The sequence below is a fragment of the Uloborus diversus genome, chromosome 1 (assembly GCF_026930045.1).
Source record: "Uloborus diversus isolate 005 chromosome 1, Udiv.v.3.1, whole genome shotgun sequence".
In the NCBI taxonomy this organism is placed as follows: Eukaryota; Metazoa; Arthropoda; class Arachnida; order Araneae; family Uloboridae; genus Uloborus; species Uloborus diversus.
Window position 1 is genome coordinate 53,157,110 of NC_072731.1, and position 27,001 is coordinate 53,184,110.

At 34.3% G+C, this 27,001-nt stretch overlaps 1 protein-coding gene across 1 annotated transcript in view; it reads left to right on the forward strand.

Annotated features, from left to right (window-relative positions):
- The window catches only part of LOC129221145 (alpha-catulin-like), a 139,219-nt gene that overhangs the window by 63,753 nt on the left and 48,465 nt on the right, over positions 1-27,001 (forward strand). The window contains exons 5-6 of the mRNA XM_054855629.1: positions 4,347-4,436; positions 17,752-18,018. Coding sequence (XP_054711604.1) covers positions 4,347-4,436; positions 17,752-18,018 — 357 coding nt within the window. The remainder of the gene's footprint in view (positions 1-4,346; positions 4,437-17,751; positions 18,019-27,001) is intronic.

Here is a 27,001-nt window from a genome sequence, read left to right on the forward strand (position 1 = left end):
ATCAATGTGATAACATTTTATCATAACAAGCAAAATCATCCCGAAATTTTGACAGCGCATTATCAATTACTTTTTACTCGATGTTAATCTTGTGTGAATCTCAGAGAAGATTTTTGAAATGAAACTTTTTATGCTAGAGCTTTGAAATTCCGATCGGCAAACTTGAGTGCGACGGAAGTGACGTAGTGTTTTTTTGTGTGACGTAGAGCCGCTATATAGATAGGCCGACGCATCAGCTTAAGTTTAGCCATTTGGATCGGAAAAGTGTAGCGACTACACTTTTGTCAATTTTTCAGGAAAAAGAGATTGATTAAGCATGTTACCTTTCCACTTTAGAAAACTTATTTCAAACTCTAGAAATCCAACTTTGCATTCTATCCGCTAATGGGTCTACATAATGGGCAACTCACTTCTTTGTTGTAAAAATCTAACTGTAACAAAATCATTTTTTTCATTCAAACAAAGATTTGATATCTATTTCAACTTGTTCAAGCTCATTTGGCTGATCAGAACATAATTCAACACTAGAGTTAGATTATGTTTAGTGTTTGATGTGTTGTGAGGGTTACAAGTGCGAACTGATATTTTAATTCTATAGCATATTTACTGCAGCGATTGTTTAATAAATCTATCACTCATACTATGATAAATTTCATTATGTTAACATAGTTTTGAATGATTAAAGTTTATGCCAACTAAGTAAACAACAGTTATATTGTTTTCATTGTGTTTATATTGCCATATGGATACTTGATCCCTGGGATCACATATCCCTCTAAACGAAGGGATCACGTATCCCTAATATGCGGTTTTTACAAACATACTTATTCTATTATTAACTAGTGGTACCCGCACGGTTCGCCCGTAATAGAAAAATGAAAAGATCTTTTGGTTCGCCTGTATATTTACAAATGTATGGTGAATTTTCTCGCCAATTGTCTTGTACCCATGTTACGGTTCCACGTTATGATAATTTCGTAAATTACTCGTCCATTTTATAATATTTTTGTTCTTAAAATTGGAATAGAAAAAGAACCACATCGAATTTTTGAAAAATCGCTTCAAAGTGCACACCCCCATGCTATAAACTAACTTTGTGCCAAATTTCATGAAAATCGGCCTAACGGTCTAGGCGCTATGCGCGTCACAGACATCCTACAGACATCCTCCGGATAGAGAGACTTTCAGCTTTGTTATTAGTAACTAATGATACCCGCACGGCTTTGCCCGTAATAGAAAAATCAAAAGATCTTTTGGTTCGCCTGTATATTTACAAATAATGTATGGTGAATTTTCCCGCCAGTTGGCTTGTACCCATCTTACGGTTCCACGTTATGATAATTTCGTATCTCGCCAATTGGCTTGTGCCCATGTTACGGTTCCACGTTATGATCATTTCGTAATTTACTCGTCCATCTTATGATATTTTTTTTTCTTAAAATTGAAATAGAAAAAGAACCACATCGAATTTTCGAAAAATCGCTTCAAGGTGCACATCCTCATGCTACATACTTTGTGCCAAATTTCATGAAAATCGGCCGAACGGTTTAGGCGCTATGCGCGTCACAGACATCCTACAGACATCCAGACATCCTCCGGACAGAGAGACTTTCAGCTTTATTATTAGTAAAGAAGACAATCAGTGGAAATTTACTTAAAACATGTCTCAATTATTAAAGACTGTCTATACTTTAACATACGCTTCGGGGGTTTTTTAAGTTGGGTATAACGGGTAATGTAAACTTCAGAATGCTTTTCTAGAAAAAAGTTTCCCTTGACACATTTAGACAATCATTTCTTAAGCTAAAATAAAATGGCTGAAAAAAAAAACGAAGTGTTGCCAGTTTTTATTTACAAGTATAACTTTAACATAATTGTCAGGTTTCAAATCTCTACTTATTGTTTTTGTACATTTTTGGCTGTGGGATCATGTTTATATTTATGATCAAGTATCCCCAGTCTTCCTTACAGATTCATGCAATAGAAATATGACAAAAGCCCACAGAAACTGTAACAAGCTTAAATTAAACTTCATTTTTTAAAACGTAGTGTGCCAATTATATGCTATTGCAGTTACTAGTTCAAAATGTATCCTGCTTTTATCAAAACATTTAAAAGATGGCTTTAAAATCTGAATCTAAAGCCATAGTATAAAGAGTTACGACTCGTGCCCAGTAGTTCTAACCATTACTATTTTTTATTTTGAAATGTATTAGGTGGGTGTTAAAGTGAAACTTCGCTTTTGAAAAACTTTCCTGCCCTATTTAGCCTAGATCTGGCAATAGATGCTATACAATGCTAGAATATAAACGTCCAGAAAAAAAAATATTTTCAAGATTTCTTTGTTGTAAATTTTAATTGCAATACAGAAGAAAAAGTACTCAAATTTAACAGAAGTGTATTCTGCATGAAAATGAAACAGATTTAAAATGGCTAGAGTTTTTTAAGTAATATACAGGGTGTTCCGTTTTAACCTGCAAGACTTTTATTTTCGCAACCGTTAGTCTTAGATATATACTTCCAATTGCAAAAATGTTCAAAATCAGATGCAGAGTTAAGATATTGGAAGTTTGAAGTAAAAGTAAAAATGAGTTAAAAAATACAAAATTTAACTTTTTATACGGGCACCAGGTCCCCTAACTTATATTTAGGGAAATAATCTCCATTGAAAAATATTTTCAACACAAAAAGTTTGAAATTAGTACGACCAATATTCACCGAGATATGACACGCAGCGTTTTGTGACTTATACCACAATTCAATCGCCGTCAATAACACCTTTTGAGGGAAAATATAGTGGTTAATAAGTGTTTAAAATTACATGTGTGCATAGAGAGTGATTTTTCAAATTATTCGAAGTTTTGCAGTGTGGTTTTGCGTATCACGCTATAATATTTGCATTTAATTTCGAATAGCAATGAAAAATATAAATACCTTGTTTCTTTTACTTTGACGACCTGTCATTCTTCTGAAAGAGGGATAAGTTCCAAACTCATCTTTTGCATGGTCCCTTAAAACTTTAAACTGGAATATCTCCTTGAGTTTTGGTCGCACAAATGTCAAGGTTTTTGTGTTAGTCATAGTTTTCAATGGACATTATTTCTCTATGCATTAGTTAGGGGACCTCGGGTCCTTATAAAAAGTTAAATTTCGTATTTTTTGACTTATTTTTATTTTTGGTTCAAACTTTCAATCCCTTAACTCTGCATCTGATTTTGAACATATTTGCAATTGGAAGTATACATCTAGGACTAACAGTTGCGAAAATAAAGGTCTTGCAGGTTAAAATGGAACACCCTGTACATCACCCTAACGAGTATATTAATGACAGGTGTAGTACTTTAGAAAAAAGTCAAAAGAGAAATTTGGCAGGAACTTTTAGAAAACTTTGAACACATACTAAAGCGGGGTGGGGTGAGGGGGATTGAAATTGAAGTTCTAAAATGTACGTCTAATCTATAAAAGGTGGTACAATTTATAATGAGTATCTCTTCAAAACCAATCTCCAAAAGAAACTTTCGATGAAAATCCTAGTTGCTGGGAATAGTGTTTTGTAAAAACAAAAAGTAATGTGACAAAATCACTATAATACCTGGCTAACTCTTTTTTTTTTTTTTTGAGATTACGATAAGTTAGGATGAAGTGACGCTGCCTTTGCAAACGGAAAGTAATTAAGTTGAAGTATAAATCCCCACGAAATGAACCTGTACTTCCATAAGCAAAAATGTGTTGGTTATGAAATGATCTCTGCAATTGCTGACAGAAAAGAAAAAACAAATTAATACTAAGTCAAACTCATGTATGCGTTTGAGATGCTATCCAAAGAAGATAGAACTAAATGGGAACAAAATTGATCGCTCTGTTACTAGGGTTAGCTAATAGATGACTACGTTAAAAATGCATTACATATTAAACGTTCTAAATTTATGAGAGATAATTGGGTAACCAGCTGAAAATCACCTTGTTTTATTTTATTTATTTATTTTTATTTTGTTTTATTTTTCATTATTATTATTATTATTATTTTTCAATGTTTTCCCTCTTTTGTCAGCTACATCTCAGTCATCAAATTTACTTCTCACCCTATCATCCTACCATACATATTCTATACCTAAGAAAAAGTGAAAATAATTCATTTAAGCTTTTGACATTATACCAAGTCAAAAACGGCAATCATTTAACCATCTGTCTTAGAATTTATTTATTTGAACCGTATTCTAAAATTATCTCTTGGATTTAGTGCTTCGTTTGGGTATTTGACTTCTTATTGCTCTTCAGGAGAATATATGGCCACTATTTTTTCTCGAATCGAGACATTATTTTATCGTTTTCCTCTTTTTTTCTAGGATGTAAATAATGAGAGGAGGCGAGCTCAAATGGCGGCTGCTCGACAAGTTCTGGAGAGGTCAACTGTTCTATTGCTCACAGCATCAAAGGTTTGAGTCATTTATTTTCTCTATTGGTCATTGCGGATTTTTGCGAAAGAAATAGGGGACGGCGTAAAAGGAGGAAATGTACGCAATGTTTTTATGGCGATTCAGTGAAATAAATTTTATTCGAACATGTTTTCTGTAGACGAAGAAAGAAAAATGAAGCCTAAATTGCTCTATTAAAAATCTATATATATAAAAATGGACTTTGGTAAATTTGTTCCCTAAGATCTCAGGAACTACACGGCAGATTTGGCTGAAACTTTCACCGTTTGTTATTTTTGGTACTGGGGAGGTTTGTAGACCAGTTCGATAAAAATCCGATTGATAGTTCCTTTTTTATTCTAATTTGTCCAAATTTTCGCATAAATGCCCCAATATGACGATCAAAAATACGTGTACATATCAAAATTATGTGTGCATTGAAAGCGCTTATTTTTCTGATGAAGATGACATCTGTTAGAAAGTTCTAAGTTGTATGAAAAACGAGTTATGGGCTTTTTTTGTTCCATGTTCGAAGGCTTTCCTCAACCCAATTCATTATTTAGTGTATCATCTCAACTCCCAGTTCATAGTTAGAATTGTTGAATGTTATGGCGGCAATATCTCTTTAACAAAAATTAGTAACATACCGTTTTACAAAGCAAGGACGGAGAGCATTATCCAAGGTATCCCAAAACGATTCCTGCAAATTCGATAATATTTTAAATCGCACCTAGAACTCGCAATAATTGAGATTTTCCAAAATAACTAAAGCAAGTTGAAGAGGATTACGGGCGCGCGGCTACATTTTTTTAAACAGTTCGTTCTTCAATAGACATACAGAGAAGGTAAGACTCAATGTAAAAAAAAAGTATTAACTGATAAATCTTTTTAAACATGTGAAGTTTAATTTCATATTTCGGAAATTCTTCAAATTTGTATACGCTTAAATTCCGTGTTTTCGTTTCTAAATGAATATTATTTTGCTCTTTTTGCTTACTGCTACTTTAGTTTTATGAGTAAAGAAGAAGCTAGATTTTAAGTCACGTCAAAAGGGTGTGTTTTAAGTTCTTTCACTTAAAACAGAAAACAAATGCAAGTAACGATTGTTTCTCATAATTATTGCTAACCCAGGCAACGCCGGGTATTTTTGCTAGTATAATATATTATAGGTTCTTTTTTTTTCTTTTTTTCGAATCGTTCCTACCATAACGTACGTAAAATACGTCTTCAATAGAATATGAGAAATTAACTTTGTTTACTTAAAAGAATGGACCGTATCATTTATTCTGTTGATCATTTCTAGTGTTGAAGTTAACATTAAATACGTATTCGATAGAAGGTAAGAAATAAAGTTTATTTTAACAAATATAATTTTGTTTTGATGCTTTCAAAACCGATCTTGTTCTGTCAGGTTGTATAATACAAAAGCAGTGTTTCCGAACTTTTAGCTGCACGTGTTTTTTTTTTTTTTTTACAACTACAGATGGGCGAATATTTTTATTAATTTGTGCAACACTATTTGTTGTTTTCTCCTTAATAAGTGTGATTAATGTGGAAGCAGGTTTGTTTCTGATAGACGAAGCGTTTAATTAACAGTCAACCACTTTTTGTTTTTATCATAGTGGAGCGCATTATTTCATATAAAGATGAAGTTGAAAATCGAATAACACTGGCCTTGTAACAGATGGGTGGATATCCATTATCAAGAGACATCGAGAGTTATTTCATCTCCTTTAAATGTGGAAAAAAATGCAGCGACTTGATTCACTGAAATTATTGTTGAATTGAAAAAAAGTACGAAGTTTAACTCTTTCAATTTAGGATGTTTGTTTATTATGCTTCATTTAATATTTAGATTTGTATTTGTCAAGAATATTTCTGTGAATAACCTTAGGTAAGGCTTCATGTGTTTTAACTTTTTGGCAGATCGGTATCAAAGCTGACAAACTAAAACTACGACTACAGTTTCAGAAATCACTCCAGCAATGAATATCACGTCGGAAACATTTGACAAACAAATTAGAGTTTCTTCGCTTGAACGAAATATAAATCTTTCAAGAGGCAATAAAATTGTTAAAAATATTTTGTCTCAATCTCTTAAGCATAGTTTTAATTGAATTTTAATGGGTTTTTCTTCAAATTCGTAACAAAATGGAAAAATCGTGCGATTAGTAACAAGCGTGCAGGTGCTGCTTCTACATGTCTTTTCACGTGGGACATTAGACAAACCAAGAAAGTAAATAAGCTATTTAAAAAACACTTTTGGAATCCAAATTCTCACTGTATCTTATCCAAGTACGTCATTCCAAATTTTTCCGATGGGGGAGGGGAGGGCAAAAGGTGTATGCTCAAAGAAAATTATTCCAAAAAACACTCATACTTACAGGTAAATACATTTATTTCTAGGGCTCGACCGATGGCATTTTTTGGCCGATGGGCCAATGCCGATTGTTGCCCGATTGCTCAAAGATGGCCGATGGGCCGATGCCGATTGTTGGCCGATTGCTCAAAGATGGCCGATGGTCGATTGTTTTTCTCCAAATGGCCGATGGCCAATGGCAAAAAAAAATCAAATGGAAATAAATTGCTAAGATTGTCAGGGATTCGAAGGATCCTTCTCCTCCCTTTCTTACTCTAACCACCATTTTCCTAATAATAGAAAAGGGAAGTTTTTGTTTTATTAGTAGGTTTTCAGGAAAACTCTTATAATCTAGTGTTAACTTTTTCTTATAACGAAATTTAGAAAAACTTCATTGTTTTCTTTCGCCTCAAGTTAACTTCTACATTAGAAAAAACATTGGTTCCATAATTTTCCTCTGCCATCCCCCCAGCGGCGCAGTTACGGTGCTTGCCACCCGGGACGGTCCCTCAACTTGCCACTCTTTAGTCGAGATGCCCACCTAGGAAAGATCATGCACAGATTGCGCCATTGAAAGTTTTAGGGGGGGGGGAGTTTGATGGGTATTTTTCTGTTTTTAAAAGGGACTCTTGCTTTTGGGAGGGGGTCTTCGTGATATTTAGAGTGCGCCTTTGTTCTTACGGGGGAGTGGCACCTCTGCTTTGCATTTATTTCCATATTTTTCTTTCAGAATAAAAAAAGGAGTTCATAACCCCACCCAACATTTCAAAGCTCAATTCCGAAATCCCAATTTTAGGTAAATTTAGCGTCGCGAATGAAAAAAGAAGTTGGAACTCCCTCCCCATTTATTTTCGAAATTAAAGTCAGTTTTAAATTAAAGTCAGTTTGATGACGTTAAGGGCAAGCACGTCATTTGGGCAATCAGCCCCTGGATTCAAAACACATATTGTAATTAAGCATTTTTGCATGTACTTTGATGATTTTTTTCCCAAAAAATACATAGAGTACGAACCCTAACCCTTCGTCCCTCCCCTCCCTTGAAAAGTTTGAAATGACTGGCCTGATTAAGAGTCAGGAGCTTCTCAAGGACATTTTACACGGTCAAATGAAAACAATAAGCAAATCGCGCTTGCTTAGAGAAAAAAAGAAAAAATTAAAAGAAAAAAAATCTTCTTTCCATGACTTTTCAATTAGTGTAATCGGAAAACCAGGATTTGAAACTAAAGCAGACTATTGAGTTAAAGTATAGTAAGTTCGTACGCAAAATGTATATATATTACTACTACACATATAACTTTATTTTGAGCGTGTTATTATTAGAACTCGTTAAATCAAAGATTAATTTACGGAAATGTATGATCTAAGCGAGATTGGCTTATAAGACCAGCTCGTTGGTGGGAGGGCTGTCATTGTTTGTGGTTGATAAATTTCTGAATGTTAGGTTACATTAACGCAGTTCATCAGATTACTTTCAATACCTTCTTCGATGCTTCGACTTTGTATGTGGTGCTAATGCTGAAAATTCAGATTCACTCATATGTGGATGAAAACTACACCAGCAACCAAGAAAAAGCGATAATGTCGACAATATTCACATGTGACCACAAAGTTGAGCAAATTAAAGTTAGTTTTACTTTTTCATTTTATTTTTCCTAAACATGCACGCCTACAAGAACACCCGTCTTCGTCTACTAGGGAGGTGTGAAGCTCCCCCGTCTCAGTTTGAGAACCAGTTTTGATGTACAGTGGCGGATTTAATACATCGCAAATGTTGCAATTGCGCGAGAGGACCTATGGCCATAGGGGTCCCAAGTTACAAAAATGCTTATGATGAATGTTGTACTCGTTCCATGATCAGTGTTGCCAGATTGGGGGCAAATTCCCCATTTTGGGGAAATCTGGTGCTCTCTGGGGAAATTTTGGGAAAATGGGTTTTGAGGGGAATTTTTCGGGGAAAAATTTTTTTCTTGGGGAAAACCTGGGGGGGGGGGAAACTTCAAGGAAAAAAGAATTTTTTCGTATTTAGATTCGCGTCAAGAAGTAGTAATTACATTGTTTGTATCAAACAACGTCGGTTTAGCTTTATTTAACTTTATGGAATTCGCATTTTGCATTATGTGGAACATAATGCTACGGAATTCGCATTAATGTTCTGCGTGAGTAACTAGTTGATACGTGAAGCGGGTAAAAATAAGTGTGATGAAGAATGTTCTTGGATAAATATATACAAAACTAATAGTTTAAATGTACATACGGAAGCAGAGTAGTAAATGCAAGTAGGAAAAAAAACATTTGGCTATTTTTTATCTCTCGGTCAGGTGCTTGTATTTATGACTAGTGGCACCCGCATGGCTTTGCCCGTAGTAGAAAATTAAAAGGTCTTTTGGTTCTCCTGTATATTTACAAATAATGCATGATGAATTTCTCGCCAATTGGCTTGCCCAGACGTTACGGTTCCACGTTATGATAGCTTAGTAATTTACTCGTCCATCTCATGATAATTTTGCTCGGGAAAATGTTCTTAAAATTGGAATAGAAAAAGGACAAATCGAATTTTCGAAAAATAGCTTAAAGGTGCACACCCCCATGCTAAAAACTAATTCTTTGCCAAATTTAATGAAAATCGGCCGAACGGTCTAGGTGCTATGCGCGTCACAGAGACCCTGACACACAGAGAGATATCCAGACTTTCAGCTTTATTATTAGTACAGATAAAGAAAGATTACAAATAAAGAATACAAAAAAAAAAAAAAAAAAAAGCGAAAATGGGAAGAAAAAAAAAGTTGGGGAATTTTATAAGAAAATTTGGCTATTTGGGGGGAAAAAAATTTTTCAAGAGACAAAAATATTGGAGGAAGTCGATTCATTTTCTGAAAATATTAGTCGATAAATAATTTTTGAATTTGGGGAATTTTTGTATAAAACATCGCTTTTTGGGGAAAAATTGGAAAGGAATTGGGGAAATCTGGATTTGACCATCTGGCAACACTGTCCATGATAGAGAAAGAGGGCCCCAAAATGTGTTTTGACGAGCCTCAAACTTGTAACGCCGCCGAAACGATACGGAAAAGACTGCATTACTTTGATTCATATTACAAAGTACCGAAAAATTAAAAATCACCGTCGGTTCAATGGGAATCTAACAAAATGTCACAAAAACCGGTTTCGCCATCTCATATTTGTTTACAAGTTGATCTTCGATTCTCCAATATATCACCAAATGATCAGTTTAAGACGCTATATTAGTTTTGCAGTGAAATAAGTAATTATTTTAAATAGGCCTTTTAGAACACCCGATTGAAAACAAAAAGGGAAGCGCACAACTGGAACCCCACATACGAAATTTTAACCTTCTACAGCTTACCATTTTTGATTTATGACTTATGAGAGATACACACGTACACTCAACCGAAAAACCAACGCAATAATTTACTTGTTTGTATCTGAATGCAGTATTAAAAATTCTTTCAGGAGTGACTAAAATAGAAATTCATACTGAATTTCAAGCAAAAAGTTTTATATGAAACCAATAACCGATGGCAATGGCTAAATTGTTGAACCATCGGCATCGATGCATCGATCGGGTCCTATCGATTTCCCAAAGCGAAGGAGCAATTGAGCCCCTTGAGCCCCCCTAAATGAAGAAATGAGTACATTTTGGTTTCTTTTAAGGGCCGCTAAATTCATCAAGTCCGCCTCTAGGGATGTGTCGTTCTTGAACGAACGGGTCAAAAAGAACGAATCCTTAAAATGAATGGATCCGTTGATTCACGCAAAAAATGAACGAGCGTTCTTTTGAACAGTGAGCAATTTGGAACATTGTAATGATGCACTTGTAATAAAATCGCATTTTTAAAAAAATTTAATTACATTCATCTTCAGATTTTTAACTCATCCAACATTCAATATCCAAATAATCTGAGATTTTTTGTAAGGGTTATTAATATCTAATTTCTCCCCCTTTTAAAAAAGTATTGCGGTTTTTTTTTTTTTTTTCTTTCATCGGTATTGTAGAATAATTTTGAAAATATTTAAGGTGAGTCTTTTTTTTTTTAAATTAAGTTATCCGGTACTCCGGCTGAGCTACCGATACATTTGTTGTTACTTTTTTCATCATACATGGTCTATTGGTAATACTATATGTAAATATACAGTGCTGTTGCTGGAAAAAATTAATACTTATTTTTTTGACGTGCTGAAATGGAACCTCCGATTTTTGGAATGGAATGGAAAACATATCTTACCATTCGGCAACTGGGAAATATCTTACAAAATGAACAATAATTGCTTTGTGCCTCTGAACCTCAATAAAGTTTTTTGATTCATTTTCAAAAGCACATTTTCTTACTTTTAAATCATTTTAGTTATTTCTCTTTCAAAGAACATTACAGTTCAAATGAAACATTTCGAATGTACGTGAGTATGTCATACAGAGAGATCACCTATGCCTTTTTTAAATGAACGAAGTCGTTCAAATGAACGAGTTAAATGAACGGATCAAAGGAATGAACGATCCTCTAATGAACGGATCATTAAAAAGAACGACATTGCCCACCTCTGTTCTTTACCAAAACAAAGAAATCTTAACAAAACCACAGTATTTAGTAGGAATAACTCAAAACTTGCTCGCAACGAATAACATATAGTTTTTCTCCTTAAAACATCTTGCTTTTATCAATTCCTGAGCCTCAACTTGAAAACTAGCAAGTCAAAAATGCTGATTGTCCCGTTTTGGATAGCTTTTGGTGCAATGGTCAGATTACCAATTCGATTCTTTGCATTCCTCTAGATTCATCTTTTAATAAAAAATCTGGCGTTGAAATCAGAATTTTTAAGTTTGCGTTGATATCATTATAAACGCGCCTTCTTACAAAAAAATTGCCTCAAAAATCTTCACTAATAATAAAGAGCAGAAAGTTTGTCTGGATGTCTGGATCTCTGTCAGGATCTTTTGTGGCATGGGGGTGGGCACATCGAAGCGAATTTTCGAAAATTCGATTCTGTGTGGGGGGGGGGGGGGTTCCAAATTTAAGAAAATTTTACCGAGCAAATTATCACAACGTGAACCAATAAATTACGGAATTATCATAACTTGGAACCGTAACATGGGCAAGCAAATAAATATAGCAAATTGGCGAGAAATTCATCATCCATTTTTTGTAAACATACAGGCAAACCAAATAACTTTTTAATTTTCTACTACGGGCAAAGCCGTGCGGGTACCACTAGTTTAAAATAAAGCTTTGATCGGTGTCCATTAACATTTTATTTATTTTATTGGTGCTGAAAATATCTAAACAACAAAGGGCTTTTACTTTCTTTCTTTTTTTTTTTTTTCGAGGATTGTAACATTGGTAAAAAAATTATTATGAATAAAACTTTCTGATTGATCTGTAAACGAAAACATATAAACTTAAAAAATTCTTAAGCGTTTCTTTCCAAAAATAAGACATAAGAGGAAATGAACCACTTTTTTAAATGATATGTTCATAAAATTTCTTTAGTAACATTTCCTATAGTTTTTCCCTTCTACGATGTTGAGAGATCAAAACAAAAGTGTTTTCTAGTACGAAGAAAAAGAGGTTGGGGTGGGGGGGAATTGATTTTTTTTTTAATTTGAAAATTACAAAATGCATACATAGCATACAAAATTTTCGCTATTGTTTAAAAAAAAACAACTCGTATAGAAGTAGCGGTAAAAGTCCAGCTCTTGAGCTGGACTTTTTTGTTTTGTTTTTCCTAAACTTCCACTCGTTATTATAAAAAATTTTACCGACAAACTGCTAAAATTTTTTAACTATACTTGGAGAAAACATAACTTAGCAGCATCGTAATGCTGTGATAAGGATCTGCGTAGCCATCATATTATTTCCAGGTTAAGTTTGGCCCAACTATATTTCCTGATAAAAACACATTATTGCAAAGAGGCACTATACTCACATCTTCAACCATTTCATGCACCCAATATTATTTTCTGCGTACTTTTACAGCCATTTTTTCCAGTTTTAACTTCAACAGAAATAAATTATTTAACCATATTCTACTTCCAAAAAAAAATCTTATCTCTTATTACACGAATGCGGAAAACAACATACAATCTTCCATTTATATTTCTGTTTAAAGTCTTATTGAATTCCTCTCAGCGGCCTCAAATCAAACAATAAAAGCATCAAAACTTCAACGAAATGACTCGAAGCCCGAAATCAGATTCCAATATCTATCTTTGCAGTGTCAAACTCCTCCGCTTTTCCGGACAGAAGGGACGACGTTTACAAATAACTTTCCGTTGCGCCACATCTAACTCAAGTAGAGGCCATTCTTTTATTCATCTTTTTTTCTCCTTCGATCTCAAATGTTTCTGATTAAAAAAATAAAAAAAAAACTTCATTCGTTTCAAGATTTTTCTAAGTCAATTTTCAGTTGGATTAAACTGTCTCATAGTTTACTTCTAAGTGCACAAAAGTATTTAAAATGTTGCTCAGTGAAAATAATAAAATATTATTGCTGTTTATATTATCTAAAAAGTCGTTGGCTTCAAGGTATGACGAATGATAATTGCTTCTACTCTTCTACACTTCAACGAAGCAATTGCCTGTTTGGTGAAAATTTGATAGTTGAAATTTTAACCCTAACTCCAGTGGATTAATCCTAAGCTCCAGTAGATAGCGTTAATAGCTGACCACTTTTTCGTTTATTTTCCTTCTCTTTAAATTACAGTCTTACCAGTAAAACAGTTAAGTGTCCGGATCCAGTTCAACCTTGCCAAAATAAGGCAGTTCCCTGCATGTCAAACATTACAAAAAAGTATTATCAAATTATCATACCGTGGCGCGAGTTTCATTGTTGATGATGTCAGGAGTGTTACTCGATCATTTTCTATTATGTATAGATGAGGACTATTTCACACTAAATCTTATATTAATCAAACTATAAAAATCTCTGTTTAAATTTGTCGCAAGAAGCTCTGTATTAAAACGAAAGTAAAACAGCGGTATTAAATTTTTTTTATTTATTTATTTATTTATTTATTTATTTATTATTTTTTTTTTTTGGAAAAACAAAAGAATCCCTAACGTAGTAATGAGTATATCGACCCCTTTGAGAAAATTGACGGTTAGTGCGAACATTTTTCTTTCTCCAAGCAACGTTTTATTTTGCTGACCGTTTTCACTTAATTTGTTTGAATTTTGTTCTTTTAATAGTTTATTTTTAATTTGTTTTTCTCAATTACAAAATATGTACATTTCGTTTTCGACAAAAATGCGTTTTCAATACCGATTCCATTAATTTTTCTTCTTTTTTTCAAACTCATGATCCTTTTCCTTTTTTGACCAAATATTTTTCGCACAGATGAAATTTTTCATCGTGAAAACTTAATTCTATATCTCTTTTATAGCGCAGTCGCATTCGCAAATCACGTTCTATGATAAATCGCTTTCACTAAGCATTCATTTTCGGGTTCGTTTTATTTATTTATTTTTTTTTAAATAATTTTTTCCCAACATTATTTGCTTTTCTTTTTGTTTTAATAACTTTGCTTTCCCAAGACACTTTCTTTTTTTTAGTAAGGGGTACGAATCCCCTGACCCCTTCTGAACACTATCGCCTGGTCCCAAACTTTAACGATTCTCAGCACCTTTTGAAGAATTAGTGTTTTCTCACCGCTTCCTAGTCTAGTTTTATATCACGGACACTTCGCAGCAACCCTCACCTCTTCCAGGGGCACCAAGTTCGGAAATCTCTGATCTAACGTAGTATAATTATTATCACTATCGTATTTATTTATTCTTTTTTTTTTTTTTTTTGTAGCTAAAAGTTTGAAAATTATTTGTGAGCAACTAAAACCAAAAAAAAACTACCTTTTATTAAAATTTTTTTCCAGGTTTTGGAGGGGGCTGGGCCTCCTAAGCCCCTCCTTTTTATACGTCCTTGAAGCAAAGACTCCAAGTCACGTGACTCAACAACGACGAGTGGTTCACACAATTTGAGTGAAACTAGCAGAAGAAACTTGATTATTCCAATACTTTGCTTTAAAATCTATCGCATGACTTGGGATCTTTGCTTCACGAATAAAAGTCTTCACTTCCTCCATTTTATATCTTCTCAATGGTAATATCACATATTTGTTTTCTTCGAGATCAGACTTTGAAAATATTGAAACGTATTTGTTCATTAAAATGTGTATTAATAAGTCAGTTCTTTTAGAAAGTAGAACGAGAGAAAACACCTAGCAAAATTATTAGAAAGCTCTTTGTGGTGCACGTTTTTCCACTGTAGCTACGCAAAAGGACGTATTTTCCCTCCAATCATATGGCAACCTCCTTAGCCTCCATCATAAACATTTTTCTCTCTTGAACCTAAAACAATCATCTTTGGCATTGATTACAGTCCAAAATGAACTTAACCAATCGCTCTTTGTCTGATTACTTATCAAGATGAGGGATCTTATGCGACTGCTCATAAGGTAATTCTGTCTTTGACGTCATTTGTAGTTTGATGCTTTGCGGTAATCGCATGGAATGATCCACCATTCCACAGCTCCCTTGCTGCTACAAGGCTTCTGAATAATCAATTACATTTAGCAATCTCGCAATGAACCACTCTCCTTTCTCGTAATCTCTTTTAAATGCTTACTGGTTGAAATAAATGGTTTGTATCCTTCCATTTGAAACGGATCATTTTCAGTAGCCATTATGCATGAAGCAAAGATATCAGTTTATTGAATGACAATTACTTTACCCGATAAATGGTGTATTTGTTGATGTGGAAGAGTAATACTTATACCACATGACTTCTGGTAAATAATAAGGAAAAATAGGTCAAAAGAATGTAAAAATCAATGCATATTCACGCAACTTTGGTTATGATTCTTATTCATTATGCAGCTTTCTAACTTGAAGAGTCCATAGCCAATGGGAGGTGGCGATTACTTCCACGGGATGCGGAATAAATGATTAGAAAATTCTTAGTTCATCCGATTTATGGTCAAAAAAATAAAAATTGAGGCAATTGGATTAAATGTTGAACTTTTGTATGTCTAACGAACTCATTATAATACATAGACGTAGAAGTGAAAATCACACACTGTCGCGAGCAATATTTGCTTTGGTTTTGCTATTCAAAGCTCGTCAAGATATTTTCTTTTCCATCATCCATTTATGCATTATCAGACAGAAAAGATAATTAGTGGAGATCACAGTAATAATGGTGCATACACTGTAAAAACTGCTGGTAGCATATGACACCTAACAATGATGTAACGTTGTAGCACCAGTGGCACCTCCTTAAGAATGCCTTTTTGCCCTCTATAGCACTCTTAAAGGTGCCAGAGGGAGACGAAATGGCATCCTTAGAGAGACCATACCGTACCATGCAGAACGGTACTACAATGTTTACCCTAAAAAATGCCATATGCAACCTGTAATTTTAACTATGTACCTTAAGAATAAAAGTGTGAACAACAAGCAGTAAAAAAAGATTACAGTCATTCGTTATTGAAAACTTGATTCGATAGCAAATAGTTGTACTGTAGTTGATTGTATCTCCTCTCATGGTACATGGGTCCTTAAATAATCCTACTAATGTTAGATTTAATGCATCTTATAGCAGTTCGCAAGTTATACATTGTCTAGTCACAAATTGTTTACAACAAAGATAGGTAACGGATTGTGATACACAATTAAAAAAATAATAATTAACGATGTAACTGTCAATTTATTTTGATCTTTTTTGTAACAAATTGGGAATCTGTTTTATTGCAAAAATCAAGTGTGTCTTTCAAAATTAAATATACTTAGTAGTTAAAAATTGGTATTTTGAACTACATGCATAGAAATTTTAAAGTTTTGTCATCGCTGCATATTTGCTTGAGACGGCTGTCATGACTTTGCGAGTAGTAAAGTGATAAAGTTCGCTTTTAGTGGAGTATTCTTTCTAAAAGTCAAAAAATATATATATTTAATTATTTTCTAAAAAACTAGAAATAAAGAAAAACGAATACCTATTAGTTGTTAAGTATTTTAGTTTTGTGTGGGATAACTGGAAATACTTTTCCAATAATAAACCAACTCCACAATCAGTACACCAGAATCGTACTTCCATCCTCATATTTTTCCCGTTTTCATTCTTTTTTAAATAACAAAACTTGCCGCACACTTTGAACATAAACTTCTTCACTATGAAACCTTCAGCAAAGTGTTGCCATCAATTGTATTGAGCGCAAATTAACTTTTACTGATATAGATTCTGGTTTGATAAAGAGATGAAACCGAAATCAACTTTTCCCGTATATTCGAAAATAATGGTATGATGTAACTACTCAGGAAAAAAAATTACACCGATTAATTCTCGGCTGTAACATTTTGGAACATCAGTGCATCCCGAGAATATCTTGGGCATGACTTAAAATGTTTGGAATATCTGATTGTATTCGATAGATAGTTTAAATGGTTAAAATTTTTCATGCTGCACATATCCCGTATCCTCAAATTGACCAAGCTCATGTTGCCTACCACATGCCGTAGTCCGTCGTCCAATCACAATAGTCTTTACTAATAAAAAAGCTGAAAGTCTGTCTGAATATCTCTCTGTCAGGATCTCTGTGACGCGCAAAGCACCTAGACCGTTCGGCCGATTTTCATAAAATTTGGTGCGAAATTAATTTGTAGCATAGAGGTATGCACGTCGAAGCGATTTTTTAAAAATTCGATTTTGTTCTTTTTCTATTTCAATTTTAAGAAAATTTTATTGAGCAAATTATCACAACGTAGACGAATAAATTACGGAATTATCATAACGTGGAACCGTAACATGGGCAAGCAAATGAATATAGCAAACTGGCGAGAAATTCATCATCCATTATTTGTTAATATACAGGCGAACCACATGACCTTTTAATTTTCTACTACGGGCAAAACCGTGCGGATACCACTAGTTTTAAATAAAGCTGACCTTTAATGAACCCTTTTCCTTCCCCAGGCGTGCCTTCGTCACCCGGACTGCGATACGGCTCGGGAGAACCGCGACACGGTCTTCCTGCAGATGCGTCGCTCTATGGACGTCATCCATTACGTCATCAAAGAGGGCGTCATCCCCGAGCTGGCCGGCACCACCAGCAATGGCGAGCCCCACCACTACCAGCGCCGCAGCCTACGCCACCGCAGCAGCCGCAGCCACAACCACAACGGCAGGGCCGACGAAATGGAGCAGTGCCTCACCGTTTGTAACGCTATCAGGAAGTTCGAGGTGAGCCTTCAGTGCAATGACGGAATAACATAAAATTTTCCCTTTTCAGTTAACAGCATTGATGATAACCAGGACTACCAACTCTCCCGATCATTTATCAGTACAGTACGGAAGAAGCAACGTATATTTCAGTTGACAGCATTGTTGATAATCAGGATATAACTGCCAACTTTCCTGATGAGCCTTCCGTATAGTGACGGAATGAGCAACTCATACTTCAGTTGACAGTATTGATGATAACCAGGACATAGCTGCAAAATCTCCCGATATGCCTTCAGTAAAATGACAGACTAAGCAGCTCGTATTTCAGAGCTGCCAACCTCTCCTGATGTGTGTTCTGTACAGTGACTGAATAAGAAACTTTTTTTTTCAGTTGACAGTATTGATGGTAACCGGGACATAGCTGTTGACTCTCCCGATGAGCCTTTAGAAAATGAAGAGCTAAGCAGCTCGTATTTCAGTTGACAGTATTGATGGTAACAGGGACATAGTTGCTGACTCTCCCGATAAGCCTTCAGAAAATGAAGAGCTAAGCAGCTCGTATTTCAGTTGACAGCATTGATGATAACCAAGGTATAGCAACTAGATCTCTCAATGAGCCTTCAATAAAAGGGCAAGCAAGCAGTTCATTTTTCAGTTGACGAAACCAGGACATGGCTGCCAACTCTCCCGATTCATTCTTGAGGCTCCCTCATATCTTCTCCAGAAAACCCTAATCAAGTGTATATATATCCTGAATTTTCATCAAAACAGCGAAATTCCATAAATAAGATTTTTTTAGTGATTAGGATTTAGGAAATCCTTGCAGTAAAACACTCACGGTCACAAAAGCGAACTTTTTCAGGCGCTAGTACGAGAAGGTCATTTTTGATACACGTTTTTTCGTTTTTCTTTTTAAATTTGTATTCCTGTTTTCCGATCCCAAGTTTTCTCCCAATTTCCATAATCTTAAACTGTAGCAAGGAATGTTTATTATCACTGAAAAAGAGAAATAAAACGTATGTTCCTTTAAAAATATTTTGCAAACCTAAAAGTTATAGTTTTTTTTTTACCTAAACAAGGTAGTAATAGTAATTCAATTTCCGAAATGGGCCTCCTGCCAGATTTCCGAACACCGAATTTCCATTCTTATTCAGGCTTGAAAAGTCCTAACTTATTTCTTTTTTAATCCCTTTTACACTCAAATTTTTGATGTTAAATTTATTCATGTAAGGTTTCCCGAATTTTTTACCCTTATTTTCAGCTTTCACTGTTGGCAGCTCTGAAAGTACTTAATTTATACAGGAGCTCAGTTCCTGCGTTTCTTATCCACTTTACTTTTTACTTCTCATTTCTTGTTCTTGTTCAGGAAATGTGACTGCATGTCGTACTAAGCACTGACGACGTATGACACTTTTATCAAAATTGAGTTATTGTCACCAAGTGGTTCTTTGCAACATAATTCATCCAAATACCGGTCAACTCTCAATAACTCGAAGTCCCAAGGGACCGGCGAAAACCTTCCAGTAATTGGTAGTTCAAGTTATCGGAAGTTCCTTTCCCTATTATCTCAAAGATAACTTTTATTGTAACTTTTTTTTTTTTTTTTCAGAAATAGTGTATGATAGGTCGACTATAACAGCTATAGTTGGAATAGTAAAATTTATTATTTGTACTTCAAAAAATATATTCACACAAAATAAACTTTATTAAGAAACTTCGAAAAAAGAAGCCTTTTTTGACTGCTTACATTATATTTTTATCGCACATTAAACGTCATTAAGTTTGTAAACACAATTCGACCTGTCCACGTTTTTGGAATTTTCCAGGTACAACAGTTAAATATCCCTCCGCGAATAGCTTCCATAATCGCTCCGTAGAATAAGGATTCACATGTAGTTACATTTTCCTCAATATTGAAGTAATCTTTCGTTTCCACCCAGTTCACATCAACAAAAATTATCCAGCAATGAAATTTTAGGTAGTCAGCCACGGAAAAAAATAGCCCTATTGGCTACTTTTCACACAATCTAGCAGCATGCATTGTGCTCATTATAGAGAACTATTGCAAATAAATCGCACATGGACTGCAATAGCGGCACAACTCAAAAATTCTTGTTTTGAGATAAGTGGGTTTAAAGTTTTCATTGCCATCTTACAGCGTAATATTTCAATTATGAAGTGCGCTAGTATTGCTGCTGAAAAGAATGTATTTTCATATTTACACGTGTTCTTAGTACAAAATGCGTGTTTTTTGAGTTGTGCCACTATTGCATACCATGAGTGAAATTATCCTGCTCATACAAACTAAAAAGCAAACTAATGTGTTAAAAAGGGCAAAATACTTTTTTTTCTTATTTTGGGTGCTTTTTTATGCATAAAATAGATACGAAACTTCGGAAAAAAACTTCGACTTAAAAGGAGTGAATTCTAGATATAGAGTTGCGTTCAAAACACTAATTATTTCAAGACTGAATAAAAACTTCGAGTTAAAAGAATATTCGAGTTATAAAGCTTTGAGTTATCGAGAGTCGACTGTACCATATTTTATGGTTCTTTGTCAAAAACAAATATTTTTGAAAAAAAATTCTTAAAAACCTGGTGGCTGAATCAAGTACTGGGAGACGCAAAACTTTAGAAAGCTACAATCTTATTTTTTGTTTCCAGTTGTATATATGACTTTTGCTCTTAGTGCGGCAGTATAAGGCTCCCACGGGTCTTTTGTTCAAAATTAGGACCTGATGACAATGGTACACGTAGAGTTCATTCAAAATACAAATACAAAAGTGACGACCAGCAACAGGCTGTGGGCCCAGCTAGGCTGGTCCTATTCAATTTACAATCCCCAGTGAAGATCAATGGTCCTCTTAAAACTATCTACTCCCTTGCTCATTACCACCTCTTCCGGTAAGCTGTTCCGAAGTTCTACTACCCAGCTAAAATAATAATTTTTCCTAATATCCATGTTAGCCTGAGATTTAAATAGCTTAAAACGATGAACCCTTGTCCTGTTTTCAGTGCTAAACTTTAGCCCCATAACATCATTCAGTTTAATAAATTTAAACAACTGAATCATGTCCCCTTGATCTCTTCTTTGCTCAAGATTGTACATTTTTAGCATTCTAAACCTGGAATCGTAGTCTAAATGAGAAAGTCCTTTTATTAGCCTTGTATCCCGCCTTTGAACCCTTTCCAATACATTAATATCGGTTTTTGTTTTTTTTTTAAGTTCAGGACTACAACGCTTAAACTGTAATCGCATTTCAAAAAATTGGTTATTTCTGCAAGATTTTTTTTTTTTTTACATATCGTCTGTTTAGAGAAAAAACTCACTAAGTGCATTTTAAGTCGGTTTTGAATTGTTAGCACATTTGGTTACTAGAAGTTGTTCTCTTTTCAATGAATTCTCTTTTCAGAAATTAATCAAAGTGCATTTAGTGATTTTTTCCTTTAAACCGACGTTATATTAATACAATGCAGTGACCCAGAAACCATACAACAGTGTAAAGGAGTGAGGGAGTTGAAAAAATACAATTTAAAAAAATAAAAAAAATCCGGAGTCGGAGTTGGAGTCGGAGTCGGGCGTTTCAAAATCCAGGAGTCGGGGTCGGAGTCGACCATTTTCCTTCCGACTCCGCAGCCCTGGTTAGAACGAGGGCAAATAATTTCGAGGGCTGAAGAATCCCTTTAGACGCTCTTTTGATTGCTACATATTTTTAAAAAAAAGGTTATTATTACACTGTTCTATGTCTATAGTATATTGCGTATGCCTCAAATAGCAGCTGCATTCATCAGAATACGGACCAAAAGCTCGTCACTCGTTAGATCTCAAGATACCGCAGAAATAGTAATAGATAGAATTTGCATTGAAAATGTATCATGAGCTCACAAATGTCGACTACAGATCATGTCAGCCTAGTCGTTAACTAGGGACCCAGCTGTGAATCGGTGTAGTATAAATTTTATAAATGCGTTGAGGGAAGGAAATCCGGGGACCAAACTGACTAGGAACCCGGCTTTGCTCTCGGTCCCCTCGGAGCTCACATGGTACTTAAAATTATATAGTACCTGACCATAGCCATTTATTGCTAATATATATTGGTCATAGCTGGATCACGTTTGAGTATACATTCGAGTCTCGAAAATACGAGGTGAACGGGGCTCACGTAGCCTCGGATTACTAAAAACTCGGATTTTATCCGGAAAATTCTTCCAGATTAAAAATTTACACTATTATTTGGACAACATAAGGAGGAGAATTACTTCCTTGTGTCTAGAAAAGGAAGTATGGCCTTCAAGAAAAATTTATCACTCAGATTTCAATATAAATTTTCATTTTAATTACGGCTAATCGAATTTTGACTTTAGATTTTCAAGATATCCGTGCGTCTTATGTGTGAAAATTTGTAGGCAATTATAGAATGTACAGTGGAGCACCGTTTATACGTTTTTGAAGGGACTGTATGAAAAAAGCGTACAAATGAAAAAAAGGTATAACAGGTATAGGTTAATGTGTATTAGACTCTGCAGGGACCAATTTAAAAAACGTATAATTGATAAAAACGTATAAAAGAGAAACGTATAAACGGTGCTTCACTGTATTTTGACTGTGCCCGAGTCCATTTCGTCGAACTTTCCGTGACGTATGTATGTGTGTGCATTCGTATGTATCTTGGTTAGCATTAAAACGATTAGTTGTATAATGGTTGAATATTTCCTCATGTGGCATCGAGTTGTGCACTATTATTATTATTTTTTAATTGCAATCGTATCTTCCAAACGGCATGTTAATACGTTTTTTGTGGCAAATCAATGTCAATTTTACGTATCAAGTCGTTATCTATAATGCATTTCTTAATCCATATCTTGTAGATGATGAATATTTCGTACCTCTTAGGGCTATTGTTGTTGAAACAAATGTTATTTAATGTACCTACTTCAATTATGTATTTTTATTCTGACACTGAATGTAGTTTATAGATTTTGCTAAAACAAAAAAAAAATCTGTTTTCAAATGTTAATGAAAACCAGTTTTTGAGATATCAAAAAATAAACTTAAACTATAAATGAAGCACCTTGGATTAAGCGGAACCTCGAACTTTCGAGACTCGGGTTTTCGAGACTCTACAGCAATTGTTTTGTTTTAGGATCAAGTCAGGACTAGTATATTGAAACATTTTACAGCTAATGTTCACAAGTAAATCTTTTTTTAAATATATATATATATATATATATATATATATATATATATATATATATATATATATATATATATATATATATATATATATATATCTGTGTGTGTGTGTGTGTGTGTGTGTGTGTGTGTGTGTTGAGTCGATATTTTCTCATTTAATTTCTTTTATCAAATTAATTTTCATTGTTAGAAATTGAGAAAATTTCAAAACTTAATTAACAAATCCCTCTGATATTATTAAGTTATGCTCTGTTTTGCATCTACCTGTTCCTGAAAATCTCTATGCTTCTCTTTAATATTTCTAGCTTGAAGTAGAATCTTTTTTTTTCTTTAGAATCATTGCTAGATCTGAAACACGGTAACACGGTCTTGAATTCTAGTCGTTTGGCAACCGCCCAAACAAGCGGAAATTCCAAACGGACTAAACTGAAAAAAAAAAAAGTTAGCTAAAATGACAGAAGCCAAACATGATGCGCATCATGAAAGGTTTCCTGCTTTCTTTTCTTTCCCTCGTTTGGCAACAGTCTTGGAAAATGGGACATCATTTTGCATGCATTATCACGTTTATTTCTTTTTTTGCTGAACAGTAACATTTTTGTGTTTCCTAATGAACTTCCCTTTGGAAGTTCTAGTGAGTAGTGAGAGTCGTAAAATAAGATCGTGTTGAGCAGGGTAATGGTCTGTTGCGTAGCACTTTTTCTTTTATTCTGCAACTGCTTGTTACTTCATTTAGCGTTCGAAACATTTAAATGCGACTTGCAAATGGGCTTTGCCTATACTAAGTCGAAAGAACTTTTTAGCCCAATTACCTAATATAACTAGAGTTCTTTTATTTTTGCATTACTTTCTCCCCACTCTCTTCCCATTAATCGATAAAGACTAATTTAGAAGGTAAACTTACGGATTCTTTTTCTGTTTGGAATTGAGAAATTTTAGATTAGTAGATGTATAAACGGTTGCAAATGGGAAAATATTTTCAGACCATTTGTTTCTTTTTCGGTTTTTCTTGCGATTAGACTTTTGTGCAAAAGTAGAACATGCAGCAAAAATAGTGTGTTTTTTCACAATATGACATAATCTTAAGTAATAAAAATCGTATTACTGCCGTTGTTTCTGGGAAGAAATTGGTTGTAAAAAATCAAACACCGTGAGCCTTTCATAACTTGAGTATTTTTTGTGCAAAACGCTTTCAGATTTTTTCTTTTCTTTTCTTGCGTGTGTGTGTGTGTGTGTGTGTGTGTGTGTGTGTGTGCTACAACTCATTTTTAAATCATTATGATTGTTTATTATTTTCACTTGACTCATTTTGTTCTAATTTCTCTAAGCCACCAGTCTTGTGCACAAACACACACATCTTCTTTAGACAAAAACAGCATCTAGCACCACACAACATCCAGCACATAGCATTTAGCATCCAACCCCAGACGTTAATTTAAATTTTGACGTCTTGAATTCCAATTATGATTTTTTTAGGAGCCGTTTGAAGGAACAAGGACCCCAATAAGTAGGGTTCTATCGCAATTTGTGATTACGAAAAGTATAATTTGAGTTCAAGGCGTCAAAATTCAAATTATTTTTTTTGTCCATTTTCGGTCGTTCAAGAGAGTCTAATTTAGAAATCGTGAAATGATAGGTATTGAAGTTTGCAATAAGAGATGGGAGTTTTAACGAACAGTAAAATATACTTGAGGTGAAATTAAATTGTCAATGATTGAAGAGTTATTTAGGGTAACAGTACGCGGTATGAAGTATACTGCAACTAAAAAGCAACCAACTAAATCCTTTGAAAACATTCAGACCTATGAGAAAACTGAAACCCAGTGGCAGAGCCGAGGCGGGGGATTCAGGGGGGGGGGATCCGGACCCCTCTGAAATGACTAAGTGTAAATATATGATTGAAGAAAATAATGCATTGTGTTGAAAACTAGCATTTTACTCCAGCAAAAAAATGGAACAAGAAAGAATATGCATATATATTTCTCTTGTACAACACATAACATACAAAAAATATTTTGGACGGAACATTGATAAAGTAAAATGGGTGGGGGAGGGGGGACGAAATGAGGGGCGCTGTAAGGCGTAAGGCTTTATTGCAATAGTTCTACATTTTTCCCTAGTGTGCGAAAATATTCATTTCTGCAGTTTCCAAAATATTGGTTTCTCTTGTAACATTGAAGTAGATGCAAATTCTGAGAATATACCTTTTTAGAATTGAAGAAAAGGAACTTCTCTGTCTAGTTCCCCCAAATTTCTTGGATTTTTTTCCCTTCGTATGGGCTTTCTGTGGAAGTGGGGAATCTATTTTATATTAAATTTTGCTGCTTGTTTTAAATTCAAATGTAATCAAAATTATTAATTGTCATTAAAAAGAGTAGTTAAATAAAATTTTCATCTCTAAAATCTATTTTGCTTATTTTTAAGATCTCCATATCAGTTTGTCAAATTTCTTGCTCCCCCCCCCCCCGAAATAACTTTCCGACTATGCCACTGATTGAACCCCCCTCCGAAATGAAATCCTTCTACGCCACTGCTGAAACCCTCCTATGTGCAGAATCATCCAAAAGGCATTGTTCACCAAACTATTCAAAACATTTTTGCAAATTGTAAACTAAAGGTAAAATTGTAAAACCCAGACAATCCTCCTCAATCTTATATTCTATTTTTCATAGTTTGAAAAAGTATAACATAATTTTATATTCATGAATTAAGTTTTTGAATCTTTATATATTAATAGGCAAGTCGTTTTCTTTCTGTATCCATTTCTCCTCTGTTTGTGAACCGATTTCCTTCATTCTTTTTTTTTTTTTTTTTTTTTTTTTTTTTTGTTCAGTAGCTCTTGCCGAGATTAAGTGTCATCAATAAAAATTTTTGAAATCGAACGCTAATTAACTGAGATACTAATTAAAAACGCATTTTCTTGCTAAATGGCCCTTTCTACTCGAACGTATGGTCTATTTTTTTTCGAATTTGATATGGTTGGAAAGATCTTTAAAAAATACTCCTAATGAAAAAATTGTGAAAACACCCAAGGTCCAATAACCTAATCCACTAGAAAAAAAGTTATAATCATTTTTTAGTTGGCGAAACTCAAAATTTTTAATTTTTTCTCTTTTTCATTGTTGAAATGTATTGTTGGAAGTATGAAACATCAACATTTTAATTCATTTTTCAATTGTTCTGAGAAATTTATTCATTTACTATTCTGTGCATTGTCTTCCTATCCACCAATTTTCGTCTCAATTGGATCACTCCTACTAGGTGCGTCGATTTTTTTATAGGGTGTATATGTTGCCGCGAGTAGAATTCGTTCATTTGACTGTTGAAAATTTTATATTTCTAACGGCAATGGTCATGCCTACTTTTACAAAGAATATTGTTTGTACAGAAGTTTTACGTATTAAAGGAGTTTCGCAATATCATTGCATTCAGGAAGACTTCCAAAATTGTGAAATTGACGAACTTTATCCAGTGTTGGCACCAATGCCTCGGCGAGAAATATATTTACTTTGCATTCGTAAAAAAAAAGAGTAGAGAAATGTCTATTTGGCGACAGCTGACTACGAATGAAGTCCCCCCCACCCGTGATAAGTTGTAAGAAATAAATGACAAGAGGGACATCAAGCCTTTTGATGAGCTCGTTTATGAAAACAGTGTGACATGTGGTAATGGGAAGAGGGGGTATGGTGAAGTGTGAAACTTTGTGACAAAGGGGAGAGGGTTCAAAAATTTTGAAAAGTGCATTAGTCAGTTATACCCTAAACCGTAAACAAATCACAAACACGATTTTTCTAATAAAATTGCACTATT